The sequence below is a fragment of the Raphanus sativus genome, chromosome 8 (genome assembly GCF_000801105.2).
Source record: "Raphanus sativus cultivar WK10039 chromosome 8, ASM80110v3, whole genome shotgun sequence".
Classification (NCBI taxonomy): domain Eukaryota; kingdom Viridiplantae; phylum Streptophyta; class Magnoliopsida; order Brassicales; family Brassicaceae; genus Raphanus; species Raphanus sativus.
In genome coordinates, this window is record NC_079518.1 from 21483577 (window position 1) to 21501907 (window position 18331).

Sequence of the window (18331 nt, forward strand, 5' to 3'; positions counted from 1 at the left end):
GTATCCTGCATACAGATGATTCTTTGAGTAAAGTGGACATACAAGTGTGTCGATATGCACACCAGCATGTGTTCCAGCTGCTATAGCATGAGAGCAAGGTATTTTCTCCACTCCATAGACACCACAATCACACTTTACATGTTCCAAATCAACCACACAGTCCATTTTGCCACCTTTGACAAAGAAACGCCATCCATCAATTGGTTCGACCGTCATCGTATCCGCTATCTCTGATCGAACAGCAAGTAAGTATTCAACACCCTGGCTATGTACAGTTGGGAGACTCAAAGCATCTTGTCTCCTTTTCCAATACCATTTTCCTAACTTCTGCCTTATGAACTCCAGCAGGAACGGAATCGGAAATCCTCTTGCTCGCTTCAGTGCGGAATTAATAGATTCAGCGATGTTGCTTGTTTTTATGTTGAACCTGTTCCCCTTACAATAAACCCTTGACCATAGCTTGGCGTCGGCCTTCTCCAAATACGTTGCAAGTTCCGGGTTTGCACTCCGTATCTCAGCCATGTACCGGTTAAAATCGTAAACCGTGTGCGCATAAGCAGCCCCTTTCACCAAGTACATGAGATGTTTCCCTTTAAACTTTTTGACAATGTTATCTTGAAGGTGATAATAACATATTCCTCGGGTTGCCCAAGGAAACACCTTCTCACACGCACTTTTAATGGCCGCGTGCCGGTCAGAGACTATCACCAGAGGCTTGTCATGAGATATACAACTAGCCAATTTTGTGAAAAACCATTCCCAAGAAGGTTCATCTTCAGCATCCACGATCCCAAAAGCCAATGGGAATATCTGAAAATTGCCATCTTGTGCGGCTGCAACTAACATAACACCTCCATACTTTCCACTTAGGTGAGTTCCATCCACCACAATGACCCTTCTCTGATACTTAAAACCTTTGATAGAAGCTCCAAAAGAGAAAAATAGATACTTAAATCTTTTCTTAGAATCAAGTTCTATAGCCGTGATAGAATCAGGATTTGCAATGGAGATTTGCTCGAGATATGAAGGCAGACGCGAATACCCTTCTTCTGCTGATCCTCTCACCAATTTCTGTGCATATAACAGTGCTCTGTATGAAGTGGTGTAATCAAGCGTCATGCCAAACATGTTCTTCATTGCATCAGTGATATGCTGTGGAGTTATCCCATCAATGATCCCAACACGATCAATGAAAAGACTACCAACATACTTTGGAGTACAGTGTCTCCGCTGAGCGATTCGGTCTCCAATTGAGCATAAATGTTTTTCCACATACTTTGTTACCCAAAACGTGTTTGGCCCATGTTTCACACTCGCTCTGATCTTCCATCCACAACCGCTAACCCGACATATTGCCACAAGGAGAGTTTTTGTTGATTTGTATATTCTGAAAGAAAACCTACCCCTCACTGCTGTCAACCGCAGCTCTGAAAGCAGTGCATCCTTGCTAACAAAACTCTGGTTGACATAGATGCTGGTACAATGCGATTTTCTTCCTTCAATAGCATTTGTCTTAGCATATGTCTTTTCAATTTCTTCAAAACAAATATTATCATCATCTTCCTCGTCCTCATCTAGAACCTTTCCATAAAGACTGTAATCCCCACCATTCTGATCCGTTTCACCAACAATAGTGTTATCAGCATCCTCCTCCCCATTTTCCTCCTCCCCATTTTCCTCCTCCCCATCTTGATTTTCATCTTCAACAGACTCATTATCACCAACATCTTCAAAACATTCATCAGCCTCATCATTATCACCAACATCTTCTTCCCATTCACCAGCTTCATCATTATCACCAACATCTTCTTCCCATTCACCAGCTTCTTCTCTTTTCTCTGAAACCGTTTCCACCTTGCTGCGGCTTGATACACAAAGACATACTCTATGCGTTTTGAGTATCTCGAGCAAGTTTCGAACTTGTCTATCACTTGTAACATGAATGGGAGGACTGCCTGGAGTCATCATCATTTCTGCTGGTAATGAGTAGCTAATCTCCACAGTCACTGATCTCATGTCCAGGTTATAATCTTCTTGAGCCATTGCAACAAGTTCAGCATGTGTTGAATCTTCATTCAATAAAAACAATCTTGCTCCTTTGAGATCATCAACCACAAAATCCCAACGGAAATCTCTCAACAACCATTCTCCATACACTGCATGTAACTTAAAAATCATCTGCAAATATTCAAAAAAAACACATTAGTAAACATAGAGAAAATGAAGAAGTTCAATAAACATTATCGCAGACGACTTATATTTAAGTCATCCAGAAGACTTAAAGGTAAGTCGTCTAAAGAGGTCACTTTTGCAATTGAAAATTAAAAGGGACGACTTAATTCTAAGTCGTCCGGCTTTGTTTGTTAAAAAAAAAATTTCAGACGACTTATATATAAGTCGTCTACGAAAAATGGGCTAGTTTTGCATTTGACCGAATCGTGTCAGATCTTTGACGATTTCTGGACGACTTATAATTCAGTCGTCTCTGGAAAGTAAAAATTTCAATATTTTATTCAAACTAGACGACTTACGTGTAAGTCGTCCTAGGTTAGTTTTGTAATTGAAAAATAAAACTTGAAATTTAACTTTCTCCAGACGACTTAACTAAAAGTCGTCCAGCTAGACGACTTAATTTAAGGTCGTCCGGGATAAGCAAGGTTTGGACGACTTAATTGGGAAAAATTCCGGACGACTTTGCTTTCCCCGGATGACTTTAAATTAAGTCTTCTGACGGGGCGACTTTATATTATGTCGTCTGGTAAAAGTTAAATTATGAAGTTTTATTTTTCAACTACAAAACTAACCTAAGACGACTTACACGTAAGTCGTCTAGTTTAATAAAATATTGAAATTTTAACTTTCCGAGAGACGACTGAATTATAAGTCGTCCAGAAATAGTCAAAGATCTGACACGATTCGGTCAAATGCAAACTAGCCTGTTTCTCGTAGACGACTTATATATAAGTCGTCTGGAGTGTTTTTTTTCAACAAACAAAGCTGGACGACTTAGTTTAAGTCGTCCGTTTGACCAGAAGACTCATCAGTAAGTCTTCTACATACAGATGACTTACTTGTAAGTCTTCTACGCGAACAGATTTTGAAAAAAATTCAAATTCGTACCTTAAACTAGGTGAGATGACTTCGTTTGCACACAGGGTCTTCTCCAACCACCCAGAACCTCAACGAAAGCAACCGTAAGTCAAAACGAAAGAAATATGGCTCTGTCAACCATCGACCATATTTTGAATCAAAAGCTTCAGTTTTTTGGATGAATATGGAGAGAAAGTGAAAGAAATGTTGTTTTTAGTTCATAACAATTGAAACAGAGAGAGTGTAAAGAGATTTACATGCATTAAAAGGCATTAAAAGCTCCAAACAGTTCGTACAAGGTTGTTCCCACTATTCATGGCAGTGGCAATATTGTAAATACTTGAAGAAAATGAGGTTGAGACAGTAAAGAAGCCATTTTCGAAAGAAAAAAAAAGGGTTAATGGCATTTTCGTAGATAAATGCAGATGTGGGGTTAAAAACTCAAAAAAAAAATGAGTCAAAAGAAAAGGTTAGTTTTCTCTTTGAATTCAAGTTTTGAGTCACTTTTGCAATAAGCCCATTTAAATATAGGGAGTTTTGGAGAAATGATTCAAAAAGAAGTCAAATGTGAAACTATTTTCTTGTTAACAATGTTTTGTCATAATCTTTCTGGGAAAATGGCTTATTCCCCTACGAACTAGTTGTTCCCGGCTTTTTCACACACGAACTTTTAAGTCATGCCAAAACCCACATGAACAACGGAAATATTGCTTATTCTCTTATGAACTAATTATTTCAGCTTTTTCACACACAAATTTTTAAATTTTGCAAAAAACCACATGAACTACGCTATTTTTTTAATTACATACACAAACTATCAATTTTAAGCTAATTTCCCTAAAATCGTAAATTGTGTTATTCAAACATTAACTTAGTTTATTACAGGTGTATAGCCGGTTTAATTTGGGTTGATAAAAAAAGATAATACATCATTTTATTCTTTTTCTCTTTTTGTCAACTGCTCTTTTTCTTCAAAAATCGTTTTACTCTTCATCATCAATTGAAAATAAAATTTATTATTTTGTAGAAAATTAAATATTTTACATGATGCATAAAGAAAGAAGAGCAGTAATTACTAGTTACCAATCCGCTATGTTGCTGCTCTTCTTTCTTTATGCATCATGTAAAACGTTTAATCTTCTACAAAATAATAAATTTTATTCTCAATTGATGATGAAGAGTAAAACGATTTTTGAAGAAGAAGAGCAGTTGACAAAAAGAAAAAGAACAAAATGATGTATTATCTTTTTTATCAATCCAAATTAAACCGGTTATCCACCTGTCATAAACTAAGTTAATGTTTGAATAACACAATTACGATTTTAGGGAAATTAGCTTAAAATTGATAGTGTGTATGTAATTAAAAAAATAGCGTAGTTCATATGGTTTTTGGCAAAGTTTAAAAATTTGTGTGTGAAAAAGATGGAAATAATTAGTTCGTAAGGGAATAAACAATATTTCCGTTGTTCGTGTGGTTTTGGGCATGGCTTAAAAGTTCGTGTGTGAAAAAGCCGGGAACAACTAGTTCGTAGGGGAATAAGCCATTTTCCCTAATCTTTCTATATTATCATTAGTTTTTCCAATATTTACAAAAATGCCAATATAATTTAATTTCTTTTTATTTCGAAAATGATAAAAACCATAAATATCTTAAATACCTTCTTATTTACAATAATATCATTATTAATTTCTCCAACCACCATAAATAATATTTTGGAGCTTTTAAAACTCAAACATTTAATTTTGGACAAATCTCTAAGACAGACATTTTCAATGTTTTTATTACAAAATAGCAAACAAGGAAGAAAATGACCAAAATATTTTATTTAAAATTTGACTTTTATACCCTAGATTTATAAATAAAATAAAATAAATTATAGTTTCAGATTATATGTTTTAGATTCGAAATTCTTTTATAAATTTATTTTCTTGGAAATGTTTTTGTTTCGAAATGACTTTGAAACTATTTTTCAAATTTTTATTTTCAAATTTAGTATTTATTTTTTGTTTTATAAAATTTTAAACCTTAATCCCAAAATTCCACCATTTAACTCTAAATCCTAAGGTTTAAATTAGTTAACCCTAAGATATAGATAGTCTACATTTTTTCCTAAGATTAGTAGACAACCACTAACCTATTTTGTAACGTATACTTTCATACCAAGTCTACTAAAAATTTAAAGTTTTGGTCAAATGCAAAATTGACCTCTTGTAGACTTATAGTGCTTTCTATTTAATTTTTTGAATTTCGATGAAGTCTACTATTAAATTCAAAAGTTTGGTCATATGCAAAATCTATATTATTATTTGCAAAGTGATTTTTCGCGACGGATCTCTCACGTTAAAAATTAGACTGGTTAATATCATTTATACCCTTAATGAATAAACATATAAATTATCCATAAATAAAAACAAATTTCAATTTTATGATTAGGTAACTGATTAAAATTAATAATGATAAGAATTATCCAAAATTCTAAAGTATATTTTAAAATAAAAAATTAGAGTGATTAATATTGTTTATATTCTTAATGGATAAATATATAAATTACCTACAAAATAAAAAAGAATTTTGTTTTGATTACATAAGTAAATAAAATTAATAATGATAATAATTATCCAAATCTACAAATATATTGTAAAATAAAAACTTAACCAGAAAATAAAAAACAAAATTTAATTTTTTGATTAGATAAATTATTAAAATTAATATTAATAATAATTATCTAAAACCTAAAAATATATTAAAATAAAACGAACTTATATTAATCATATTATTTTAATTAAAATATATATTATTTTTATTTCAATCTAACAATAAATATATTGATCCAACTATTACTTGTTATAAGTAATTTTTTATTGTTTATGTTTAAATAGTATAGATGAGCAAAATATATGTAATGGAAAATATAAATAATGGAAAGAAATGGAAAATACGAGCAAAATATAAGTGAAAATAAGTGTACAAAGAGTAATAACAAAAGTATAAGATTTCAAAATCAAAAATATTTCTAATATATTAGTGTTTTCAAAAATTTAATACAATAATAAGCATACCTATTTCATAAAATATATAAACTAATAAATATTCGTAACAAAGTTGTGCCCGTATGTGCGGGCAACACACCTAGTTTTTAAAAATGTAGACTGCATAGAAGTTTACTATTGAAAAAAAAATACTGGGTGAATTCTAGTCAATTGCAAAACCAACATTCTTAAGCGTAAACTGCATATGAAATCTACTCGTATAAAACCGCAGTTCCTTTTTCAAATACAGAAAATAAATTGCTAATTTTGTAATTTTAAAAATGAACCCAAAGAGCAGACGTCTATGAGAGTCTACATAAGTAGATTGAAAAAGAAGTTTACGGTTATGAAGACTTCATATAGAGTCTGAGTGCCTTGTGGTATTGGACCTTCAAGCCTGTTGTATGAGAAATTCATCCACGCCAGAAAAGTGAGTTTCCCGAGCTCCGGAGGGATTTTACCGGATAATCGGTTTTGAGATAGATCCAATGACTGAAGACTGGCTATGCTGGACAAAGATGGTGGAATACGGCTTGTGAAAGCGTTGTTTGACATGTTGAGCACAATCAGTTCATTCAGTAAACCGACGGACTCAAGAATGCCTCCTTCGAATCTGTTTCTAGAGATATCGATGGTTTGTTAGATTGTGAAACCACTCCCAACCAGCTTCATATTCGATCCCTTGTTTCTCAGAGCCACAGACGCACGATAGTACGGTTTTCCAACTCCTGAAAACCTATTCTGAGAATCACCTTCGAAGTATACAACCGGTAATGACATTGCGCTCCAACCAGCAAAGTAATCTGATGGCAAGACCCCAGTGAAGTTAGTTTTTGAAATGTCAAAGATCCGCAGCTTGGGGAGACTGAGAGAGCTTCTGAGATAAGATATCGGTCCGTGGAACTCGTGGGAACGAAGGACGAGAATCTCTAGAATAGGCAACGATCTCAACCAGACTGGGAAGGTGTCTTTGATTCTGTTTTCTTCCACGTTCAGAAACTGGAGAGAGTGCAGTTAACCAGAGTATTAGAGTATGGTAAGTGATTGAACCGGTGGTTTAATGTGTAAACCGGTATTTTTAAATAGTATAAATACAGATACAGAATGTAAGATACAGTTGAGTTGAATAATACAACAGACTTTCTTTCTCTTTCGATGATCTAAGCTGAAATGTCTAATATGGTATCAAAGCGGTGAGATTCATCTCTATCTCCGATTTCAACTCCGATCTTCTTCGATTTCCAGATCTCGATGTCATGAGCATCTCCGTCTCCGTTCACGGCTTCGTGGAATATATGTTTCTGGCGTTTTTCAAACTATATCACTTCATCTCGGTTGTTCTTGCGATCTCGATCTACTGTTCTCTTCTTCAGTGATCTTCTATCGGTAATTCTCATCGATCGTTTGTTTGTTCGTTTCGTCAAATCTTGATTCTCGATTCCACCTTCTCCGATGCCGATCTCCTATGCCGATGTTGTTAACTCTACTCCGATACCGTCTCTGACTGCGATTCTAGAAACGACTCGAACTGCAGCAACGGCCTCTATTCAAGATCCGAATTCAAATCCCTTACACATTCATAGTGCTGATCATGCTGGTATTTCTCTCGTCTCTGAGAAACTAGCTGGATTAAGCAACTTCAATACTTGGAGACGTTATATGCTTATGGCTTTGGGAGCTCGAAATAAAGATGTGTTTGTTGATGGATCTTAACCGGAATTATCTGAGACTCATCCAGAATTTGCCTCTTGGTAAGATGCAACAATATTGTGTGTACTTGGATTGTCAATGCAGTGGAGAAATCAATTGCGAAGAGCATCATGTACCTCGATACTGCACAGCAAATGTGGTTGGTCATTCATGACCAGTTCAAGCAGAGTGATGGACCGCGTAATGCAGAGATCAAACAGCAAATCTTTGCTGAAACACAAGGTTCACAAAGTGTGAGTGATTACTAAACGAGATTGGAGCAACTTTGGGAAAAGCTCAAGAATCATGAAAGTCCCTATACATGTTGTTGTAGTCATTCTGATTGTGCTAGTCTCAAGATACAGGTAAAGAGAGTGTTGCTAACTTGGTGGTCCAAGATACAAGTTGTATTTCTATGCACAATCAACATGGTGCTTGCTTGGGAACAGTCATGTCTAATCAGGTCAACCAGCTTCTAAGTATCTTGAACTCTACAAACCTCAACAACAAATTAATTTTCTCAGGTTGCTGGCAGCACACTTTGTTTTGCGGATGGAACAGCTTCAAAACCCAAATCTCAGCCTCATCTCATTCCTCACACTCCATTAGATATCCCTCCTTCAGGTAACCCGAAAAACTCTCATTTTATTTATGCGGGAATGGAGAATGGCCTTATTGTTATACATGCTGCTTGGGTTATTGATACTGGTGCTAGCTGTCATGTGTGTGCTGACTTAGGATTGTTTAAAACACTGAAACCATTAGTGATACATCTGTGACTCTTCCTGATGGTTCTCGCATCTCTGTTACCATTTCTGGCACGATAGTTCTCACATCTAGGATAACCATCACAAACGTTCTTTATATACCTCAATTCAAGTTTAATCTTCTTAGTATAAGTGTTTTAACTAGACATAGTACATAGCTGTCCTTTTCTTATCTGATTCCTGTTATATTTTCCCGAAAATCATTTCCATAATCAGGCGCTTATTCAGGACTCCACGATTGGGAAGGGTAACCTTTTCTGCAATCTGTATGTCCTGGATACTTATCACCCATCAGAACACGCTTCTTCCGCAAATCATATTGAAGATCATTCGGTTTTTCAAGTTTCTTCTGACATTTGGCATCAAAGATTGGGTCATCCATCTTTTCAAAAGCTTCAAGTTCTTTCAAAGTTTCTGCATTTACCTAGTTGTAAAATAGATCATGTAAACAAATGTCATGTCTATCCTTTAGCTAAGCAAAAACGCATGCCTTTTCCATCAATCCTCATATGTCGAAATCCCCTTTTGATTTGATTCATTTGGATGTTTGGGGTCCTTTTCAAACTGGTACTCATGATGGATATAAATACTTTTTCACGTTAGTAGATGACTGTACTAGGGTCACTTGGTTGTATCTTCTTAAAGATAAAATTTCAGTTTCTACGGTTTTTCCGGAGTTTTAAAATTCATTCAAACTCAATATAGGACTAGTATCAAAGCCATACATTCTGACAATGCACCCAAGTTAGCTTTCACGTCTCTTTTGAAAGAACATGGTATTGAACACTTCTTCTCCTGCCCTTATACTCCCCAACAAAACTTTGTAGTTGAACGGAAACATTCTAAACGTGGCTAGGGCTCTTCTTTTTCAATCAAAAGTACCATTGATCTATTGGGGGTGAGTGTGTTCAAACTGCTATCTATCAGATCAATAGAACACCCTCTTTTCTCTTAGAAAACAAATCTCCTTTTGAAATCCTTACCAAGAAAATTCTTTCTTATGAACATTTTCGTATATTCGGTTGTCTGTGTTATTCTTCCACGTTACAAAAAGATCGCAACAAATTTAGTCCACGAGCAACACCAGTAATTTTTCTAAGTTATCCCCACGGTTACAAAGGTTATAAAATCCTAGATACTGACACAAATAAAATAATAATTTCTCGCAATGTTATTTTTCATTAAACGGGGTTCCCTTTTGCAAATGATCCTCAGTCTCTTGCTTCAGAAAAAAATCGTTTTTTTGATCAGGATGTTCTTCCATTGCCTGTTCCTGATTCATCTTTTCCTGCGTTTTTTGACTTGGGTCATGACTTACCTTCCTCAATCTTTGTTGATAACTCAACTGATGTTGCTGATCATTATATTCCTTCTTCTTCCACACCTTCGTTGGTTCCTTCTTCTGCTACAAATCCCTCACCAAATAACACTATTCCATCCACTTTTCTGTTCCTATTATACCATCGTGTGTGTCACACAACAAAACAAGGTCAAAACGCCAGACAAAAGCACCAGCTTATCTCGATAAGTATCATTGTTATCTGTTAGACCATTCTTCAAACCCGTCTCTTCATCCCACTCATACTACTTCATACCCCATTTCTTCTTTTCTCTGTTATGACAAGTTTGATTCTGACCACAAACAGTTTATTCTATCCATCACTACCCATAAGCTTCCCAAAACCTTTTCTGAAGTTGTTCTATCTAAGGAATTCAAACTTGCCATGCAATATGAAATGGGTTCTCTAGAAGAAACGGGGACTTGGACAGTCTGTGAACTGTCTCCAGGGAAACATCCGGTTGGTTGTAAATGGATCAACACCATCAAATACAACCATGATGGCACCATTGAGCGACACAAATCCAGATTAGTTTCGATGGGTTACACTCAGTTGGAATGCTTAGACTACTTAGATACTTTCTCTCCAGTTGCTAAGATTGGTACTCTGCGTCTCCTCATTCGTCTTGCTGCTGCCAAGAACTGGTCTATTACACAGTTAGACATCAGCAATGCCTTCCTCAACGGTGATCTAGACGAGGAAATATACATGAAACTTTCTCCTGGATATGAAGAGCTAACTGGCAAAAGTTTCCTCCAAATTCTGTTTGCAAACTCCACAAGTCTTTATACGGTCTTACGCAGGCCTCTAGACAATGGAATCAAAAGCTTTCGGGTGTGATTCTTGGCGACGGTTTCACACATACTCATTCAGATCACTCCCTCTTCATTAAATATGTGGATCGTTTTTTCTTGGCTATTCTCGTCTATGTTGACGACATCCTGATAGTGGACAATGATGATTCTGCTGTTTCTCACTTCAAAGACGTTCTGAAATCTCCATTCAAGCTTCGTGATCTTGGCCCTGCCAAATATTTTTTGAGCTTTGAGATTGCACGAAACGCAACTGGGATTTCAATTAATCAACGTAAATATATGTTAGAACTTCTTGAGGAAGCGGGTTTCTTAGGCTGTAAGCCTCTCTCTGTTCCCATGGAACCCAACCTCAAGATGTCTGCTACGTCGGGTGTCTTGCTTCCTGATGCTTCTGTCTATCGTCGTCTTTTGGGGCGTCTCTTATACTTGACGCATACCCGTTCTGATATTACGTATGCAGTTCGCAAACTCAGTCAGTACATGTCTGCTCCCACAGACGTACATCTCCAAGCAGCGTACTATGTGCTTCGCTATCTTAAGAATGATCCAGCTCATAAATTGTTTTATTCTGCTTCTTCTGCATTGACTCTCAAGGCTTATTCCGATGCAGATTGGACAGCATGCCCGGATTCTCGTCAGTCTGTTACAGGCTATTGTATTTTTCTTGGAGATTCCATGATCTCATGGCGATCTAAGAAGCAGCAGACCGTGTCTCACAGCAGTTCAGAGGCTGAATATCGCACCATGGCTGATGCTACTTGTGAGCTTATCTGGCTAACTACGCTGTTGTTCGAGATGCAGTGTTCAGTCCCTGCTCCTGCAACTCTCTTCTGCGACAATCAATCTGCTCTTTAAATTGCTTCTAATCTTGTTTATAACGAAAGGATGAAACATGTGGAGATTGATTGTCAAGTGGTTCGTGAAAGGTTACAAAGTGGATTCTTGAAGACACTTCATGTTCGATCTGATTTGCAGCTTGCTGATATCTTGACTAAAGCTGTGCAACCTGCCTTGTTCAAGAGTTTGATTAGCAAGATTGGAATACCCAGTTTATGTCTTCCATCTTGAGGGGAGGGTATTAGAGTATGATAAGTGATTGAACCGGTGGTTTAATGTGTAAACCGGTATTTGTAAATAGTACAAATACAGATATAAAATGTAAGATACAATTGAGTTGAATAATATAACAGACTTTCTTTCTCTTTCGATGATCTAAGCTGAAACATATAATACATAGACTTGGGTAGTTCTCCTGATAACCGGTTGTAACCAACATCAAGTGATATCAACATGTTACTGAAAAATCCTTCTGGAATAACACCTGAGATGCTGTTGTTCCGGAGATCAACACCAAGTAGTGCCGATCGACACCCATAAAGTGAATACGCAGAGAATTACTAAAATGGACCGAATTTGATCTCACACTGTCAAGTCGATACCAATGAGTCGACACTAAATACACTCCTCTTGCGTGGATCGACATCCCCTAGTCTCAATCAATACTCATGGATTGATTTGTTTACAATATGTACGATCATTCCTATACTGATATGAGAATGAGTTAAATCCAAGGTCACATACATACCCATGCATTTAAACGGTCTATCAAAGCAAAAGAGTTGGCTGATTTTCACAAGCGAGTGAAAATAATCCATGAAAGTGTCTCCTTTAAAGATGCTATTGCAAATTTTTCTTAAGTCCATTCTTCAAGAACCTAGTGAGACATGGAAGAAGTTAAGGTTTTGTATGATGAGGGTAAAGGAGTAAAGAAACTTACGAAGCTAGCAGATCCTCCCACGTTTGTAGTTACGCTATTTCTTGAATTGAATTCTATGATGCTCTGTGTGACACTGGGGGCTGCGCTTAGAGTCATGCCTAAGGACATCGTTGAGAAACCAAAACTTGCCACAAAACCTTTTAAAACCAAACTGGAATTTCCATACCTCTCCAGCAGACCTTCACATGGTGTAGTCAAATATCTGGATGGGAAGTGTAACATCCCGAGTTGTGATATGTGAAAAGGCTTAAGAGAATTGATTTGGCTACCTATGTCACCAAAGTTGACTTACCTTTTCCGTCACACATCTGTTTAGAACTCCAGAGTTAAGCGTGCTTGGGCTGGAGTAGTGAAAGGATGGGTGAGCTATCGCGAAGTGATTCGCGATACCGTGTAAGTGAGGCCAAAGCACGGGGAAAGGTCATGTGGTGATTGCAGGGTCAGTAAACAATGATTTCGAGCCTCGGAAAATTAACAACTGACCGTTGGATGGGATGGGGCCCACGGGCCGAGAGAGCGGGCATGGGTGGCCCATTAGTCGTGGGCTGTCGGGGCGTTACAAGTGGTATCAGAGCTGGTTAGCCATCTCGGTTCTGACCTGAGAGGCGTCTTGAGACGTATCGTGGGGCGCAACGAAGACGTTGCGTTCTTTGAGAGAGGGTGAATTGTAACATCCCGAGTTGTGATATGTGAAAAGGCTTAAGAGAAATGATTTGGCTACCTATGTCACCAAAGTTGACTTATCTTTTCCGTCACACATCCTTTTAGAACTCCAGAGTTAAGCGTGCTTGGGCTGGAGTAGTGGAAGGATGGGTGACCTATCGGGAAGTGATTCGCGATACCGTGTAAGTGAGGCCAAAACACGGGGAAAGGTCGGGTGGTGATTGTAGGGTCAGTAAACAATGATTTCGAGCCTTGGAAAATTAACGACCGACCGTCGGATGGGATGAGGCCCACAAGCCGAGAGAGCGGGCGTGGGTGGTCCATTAGCCGTGGGCGGGTCGGGGTGTTACAGGAAGATTGGGAATTACATTGTCCATGTTTACTTTCATGTGGGGGAGATGAGAAGTTGATCGACTACGCCTATACTTTTTGAAAGATGTTTTCAGGCTACAATAGGCGCGTTGTTGGACATGCGAATTACCATGTTATCTTTGGTGAATATCAATGAGAGTGTCTTTGAAAACCTGTCCCATCAAACAGGGGTATGCATGTAGCTTCTTTCATTGGAATAATTGATGAACCTTTTCCAATAGAAGTTTCCCAGGCATACTTGAGTGATGATTACAATGTCAGAAGTCATGGATGGAGACATTGAGATACAATCACATAAATCAGGAGGAAAGAGCAAAAAAAAAGGTGAAGAGGAAAATGGTTAAGGGAGATCTTCATTTGACACTTATTACGTTGAGCTGCTCAGATGGCATCACCGAGTACAAACTGCGCAATAGAGGCTTCTCACTGCCATTTGCAAAAGCTATAGCAGTTTTGACTCCTGAGATGATCGACAAAGGAGAAATGGCGATGAAATGTTTCAAGGGAAATGTGTTGAACTTGAAGCTGCATGACATTGGTAATTTCTTTGGAGCAAGTTTCAAATCTCATCTGAACTAGTTCCTGAGTCTCAGTCGAGCTAATGACGTTATACTAACTTTTTATTTTTAGCTTTAAATTTTTGTATTAGTCTGTAAAAAAAGGAAGTGTCGTGAACAGCAGGTGGCGATCGATATCCTGCTAGTGTCGGTTGACACCATGCATGTCGAGTTACATACATTTAAAACTCATGACACTTCCTTTTCTTCCTCTCATTTTCCTATCAAGTGTGATTTTCTCAACCAAGTTGACCCTAAATTTCGAACATATTTCACTGATTTGAAGTCTTAACCACTCAATTTTCGCTCTTATTTTTTATTAGTTAACTCATTCCATGTCCTCTAAATCTATTGATTTTTTGGAATTCTCAGGGTTGAGGAGAACTTGATGAAATTTTGAACTTAGGTTTGCTTAGAACGGAATTTGGGTGATTTGGTGTCGTCAAATGATTTTGGTGATGATTTACCCATTTATAACTTGAGTGGTGTCGTTCGATTTGGGTAACGTTTATAACAAGTGGTGTCGATCGACACCCTGCTAGACTGCTAGTATCGGTCGACACCCTCTTTGCTATTACAGATTTCAGTCGACTTTTCTGGTTTCCTTGTTTTTCATTGTGTCATTGATTGCAGATGATGGTTCTTAATAGGAGAGGACACAAACCAAGTTAGAGCATCTGGCTCTGCCCGTCAAGTTGATGATGAACCAACCACTGAAGCAGAATCTTTGATTCCTTTTACACGACCGTAGCCTAAGATAGAAAGTCTAAGCTTAAGGTTCGACGTGATTGGTTGGGAACCCCAGGGGAGGAAGTCTACAAAGACGAGTGCATTTACAGGTTATTCTATAAAACATGGAAGGATTTGAGCCCACCAGATTTGCTGACTCCCCTACTGTTAGGTCTTTGGGCATTGATATAAACTTGACTGCTAAGATAGATAAGATGGGTATATAGATCATGGCTGTAAAGTACTACCTTTTGTACGATGATCTTGTGTGACAGTTCATCGCTACTGATTGGGTTTACTATCAGGACCTGGACGTGAAGAGGGGAAACGAGGTACTCTCACCTTTCTGATCGGTGGGTTTAAGTACAGCCTTCCCATCCTAGAGCTCTACGAGATTTAAGGCTTCACTCCTCCACTCGTCACATGCACTTCTCTGCCAGTCTTTTCCCGATCAGTGTGCTTTATGAAAGTTGTTTGGAAATTGGAACATTTGAGTATACTTCGAAGAAGTCTTCTCAGATAGACCTTCGTCCTCCCACTGTGTGTTACTTTGCCAAAGTCATTCACATGCACTGCAATGAAGACTGAGATAGTTTGAAGTCTTTTAACCCCTATCTTTGAGCACTTTAGAGTATTTGTGGCTAGTTGCAGCATAGTCATCAAAATGATCTTTTTGAATTAACCATAGTGTCCGGCGACCGAAACCAACCGACTATTCTGTGGACCCCGATGACCAACATAAATAGAACTGTTGATCAATGTATTGGGTTTTTCCCTCAAGTACCACCAAAAGGATTTTAATGGATGAGAAGAATTTGAAATATGCTAAATAGTTGATAGAAGATTGAATTTGATTTTTCAGAGATGAGCAGGGATATCACTTGGTTAAGCTACAACAAAAAAAACATTACTTCTCTTCAAAGTAACCCATTTCGTCTCGCTTTCCAACCTACTGCAGACCAGCTTGTTCCCCTTCCATCTTGACGAGCCGGCAGAGGAGCATCTTCTAGTTCTAGCGCTCTTGCTTCTACTGCTGAAGACGAGCTTGTTGATTTACCACAGTTCCCTGCTTTTTCAGACATTCCTATACAAATCATGGTCAGTTCCAGCGCATTATGCTATATGCTCTTCAGACCATCCATGCCAGAGTTTTCAAGCTGCAAATACATGCATCCACTGATTCCACCATGTACCCGAGCACAATCACTGCACCAGCTTATGAGAGTTATGTTGAGGAGACTGAGGACAAGGATGAGGAGTAGTTTCTCCATTTCTCTCTGATTTTATGTTGTATGTTTTTTCGAGTTCGACACTGCTTTCTTTTGAGAATTTGTTATTGAATCTTGAGATTATCATATGTAACGTTTCTTTTGTGTTCGAGTGACGTTACATCTTATTCATATTGAGTTAAGATCTTGGAATGAAAGAGATATAGATATAATGAGAAAGAAGAAAGAGAAATCGTGAACACAATTGTTAATCAGAACTAGAGTTTGAACTGAAGTAATGTATTACTAGTTTACAGCTCTAGTGAGAGAATAGCTCTTCTTTCTCGAATGAACACCGAGTGAACAAACTGCTGTCTTGCATGTGTTCATATAATCTAAGCATAAAATTCACTCTTCGTTTCAATTGGATTAGCTTCCGAGTTCTGATTCACTTCTCACATCAAATGCAGTTGACAATTCATTATTATGGGTGATGAATCACTTCCATCTCATCAATTTGATTAAGAGGACTTCTCTGCATGGTCACTATTTACTTTCAGAAATGAGACTGAAAAGCTATCCAGGAACAGTTGCAGAGTGAGGAGAGTTTTCTACTTTTCTACAACCTTTTGGCGAAATAGAAAACATTTTAAACTATTTATAAGATCGCTATGAAAAGGGTCGGGCGGATTCTAAAAATCCCTACTTAATTATTTGAAAACTTGCAGGACTAACGTTTAGTTTCTCAACAAAAAACATGCAAATATGTGAAGCTAACATAAACTGAGGAAAAGGAATAGAGTTTTAACAAATCACATTCAGGATTTGTACTACCAAAAGATCCAATTTTTAAAAAAAAAAAAAAAACGGAAACCACAAACTCTTCTTCACGAGATGCTCTTATGTTTAGTAACCGCCTCCATCACCACCTCCTCCATAGCCACCACCACCTCCACCGTAGCCACCACCACCTCCATAGCCACCGCCTCCTCCATAAGCCCGTGGAGCACTTGGTCTATCGTTGGCAACATTCACTCGGATGTTGCGTCCATTCAGTTCCTGAAAATACAAAAAAATCCAAAGCCATTAAAACACAAATAATTACCATTTTCGAAAGACTACTAACTGATCATTCAAATACAAACCTTTCCGTCCATCTCAGAAATGGCAGCATTAGCAGCACTCTCATCAGAGAAATTGACAAATCCAAAACCCCTCGACCTCCCGGTTTCTCTATCAACGATGACCTTAGCTGCACAACAATAAAGAAAAATATAAAAATTTTACCCAACGTAACAACAATCTTTAACATTGTAACAATTACTTACAGTCAATCACTTCACCAAAGTTGGAAAAAGCCTCCCTCAATGACTGGTCGTCAGTACCCCATGAGAGACCTGAACCAATCGATACCACACAAGTCAAGCCAATTTTCAAATTAAAAAATATATATATTACAATTTCATAAAAAGAAAGACAAGATATTTACCACCGACAAAAAGCTTAGTAGACATGTAGCGGAGAGAACCGATCATGGACTGAACTGGAACATTACCGGTCTGAGAAACCGAACCTTGCCTCAATAGACCACCGAGACTTTTGCAGAAAGCCATTTCTACACAAATTTAAACCAAAAACGCAAATCAAATAAACAGTAACAAAACAATAAGCAACAAGAACCCTAAATCAATCACAAAATATAATCCACGACAAGAATAACAAGATCCTAAAAGTTGCAGATCTATATTCAACTTATAAAAGAAAGAGTATATAAAATTGCCGATCCATAAGAAAAGACGAATCGGAACAGAGTACGGAGTCACATCACGGGAATATTATCAAATACACAAATCAAAAGCCTTAAGAGGCGTACGAAGAAGAAGATCAAGAAGAAAATGGAGTAGATCGGTACCTGGAAGTAAAGCTTGGAAACTAGGGTTTTGGTAAACTGGGAGAGAGAGGCAGATGCCAAGGAATAGGGTTTAAGAGGTGTATATATACAAAGGTCCTAAGAATATCTCATTTTCTTTTCAAGATTATTTTTTATGGCCAAATGATTATCATCTGCGCACAGGTGTATATTGATAATGTGTTCTAATACATCCAAAGTTCTCCACGTGTATTATTAGTGAGTAGATCCTGGTTGTACCATTCTGTTTCTGAGTGTAGGATGTAGTCGGTGTAGACGAATTATACTCCGGACTTATCTTAAAAGTGTTAAAATTTCGGCCTATTTTTATTTGCTCCGAGATTTTTATATTGGGCTTACAAACCCATTGTTGCATTCCGGGATA

General features: G+C 37.5%; 2 protein-coding genes across 2 annotated transcripts; one reads left to right on the forward strand and one right to left on the reverse strand.

The window, feature by feature from the left end:
- Positions 1 to 10312: 10312 nt before the first annotated feature.
- On the forward strand, positions 10313 to 11586 carry LOC108820378 (uncharacterized mitochondrial protein AtMg00810-like). The gene is made up of 2 exons (XM_018593327.1): positions 10313 to 10697; positions 10790 to 11586. Exons 1-2 carry the CDS (start codon positions 10313 to 10315, stop codon positions 11584 to 11586), a joined length of 1182 nt encoding a protein of 393 aa, XP_018448829.1.
- A 5141-nt stretch (positions 11587 to 16727) lies between these two features.
- On the reverse strand, positions 16728 to 18079 carry LOC130499128 (glycine-rich RNA-binding protein 2, mitochondrial-like). The gene is made up of 5 exons (XM_056993032.1): positions 17950 to 18079; positions 17527 to 17652; positions 17366 to 17434; positions 17183 to 17289; positions 16728 to 17096 (listed from the first exon to the last, which is right to left on the reverse strand). Exons 2-5 carry the CDS (start codon positions 17648 to 17650, stop codon positions 16944 to 16946), a joined length of 453 nt encoding a protein of 150 aa, XP_056849012.1. The 5' UTR covers positions 17651 to 17652; positions 17950 to 18079; the 3' UTR covers positions 16728 to 16943.
- Positions 18080 to 18331: the final 252 nt, after the last annotated feature.

What these genes read in the sequence shown, in the direction of transcription:
- LOC108820378 (XM_018593327.1), top strand. Translation starts at nt 10,313, where the DNA reads ATGGGTTCTCTAGAAGAAACGGGGACTTGGACAGTCTGTGAACTGTCT. An exon ending in TCTGTTTGCAAACTCCACAA is followed by an intron (nt 10,698 to 10,789) that starts GTCTTTATACGG and finishes ATACTCATTCAG; the next exon opens with ATCACTCCCTCTTCATTAAA.
- LOC130499128 (XM_056993032.1), bottom strand. Translation starts at nt 17,650, where the DNA reads ATGGCTTTCTGCAAAAGTCTCGGTGGTCTATTGAGGCAAGGTTCGGTT. An exon ending in CTTTGGTGAAGTGATTGACT is followed by an intron (nt 17,290 to 17,365) that starts GTAAGTAATTGT and finishes ATTGTTGTGCAG; the next exon opens with CTAAGGTCATCGTTGATAGA. An exon ending in TTTCTGAGATGGACGGAAAG is followed by an intron (nt 17,097 to 17,182) that starts GTTTGTATTTGA and finishes TTGTATTTTCAG; the next exon opens with GAACTGAATGGACGCAACAT.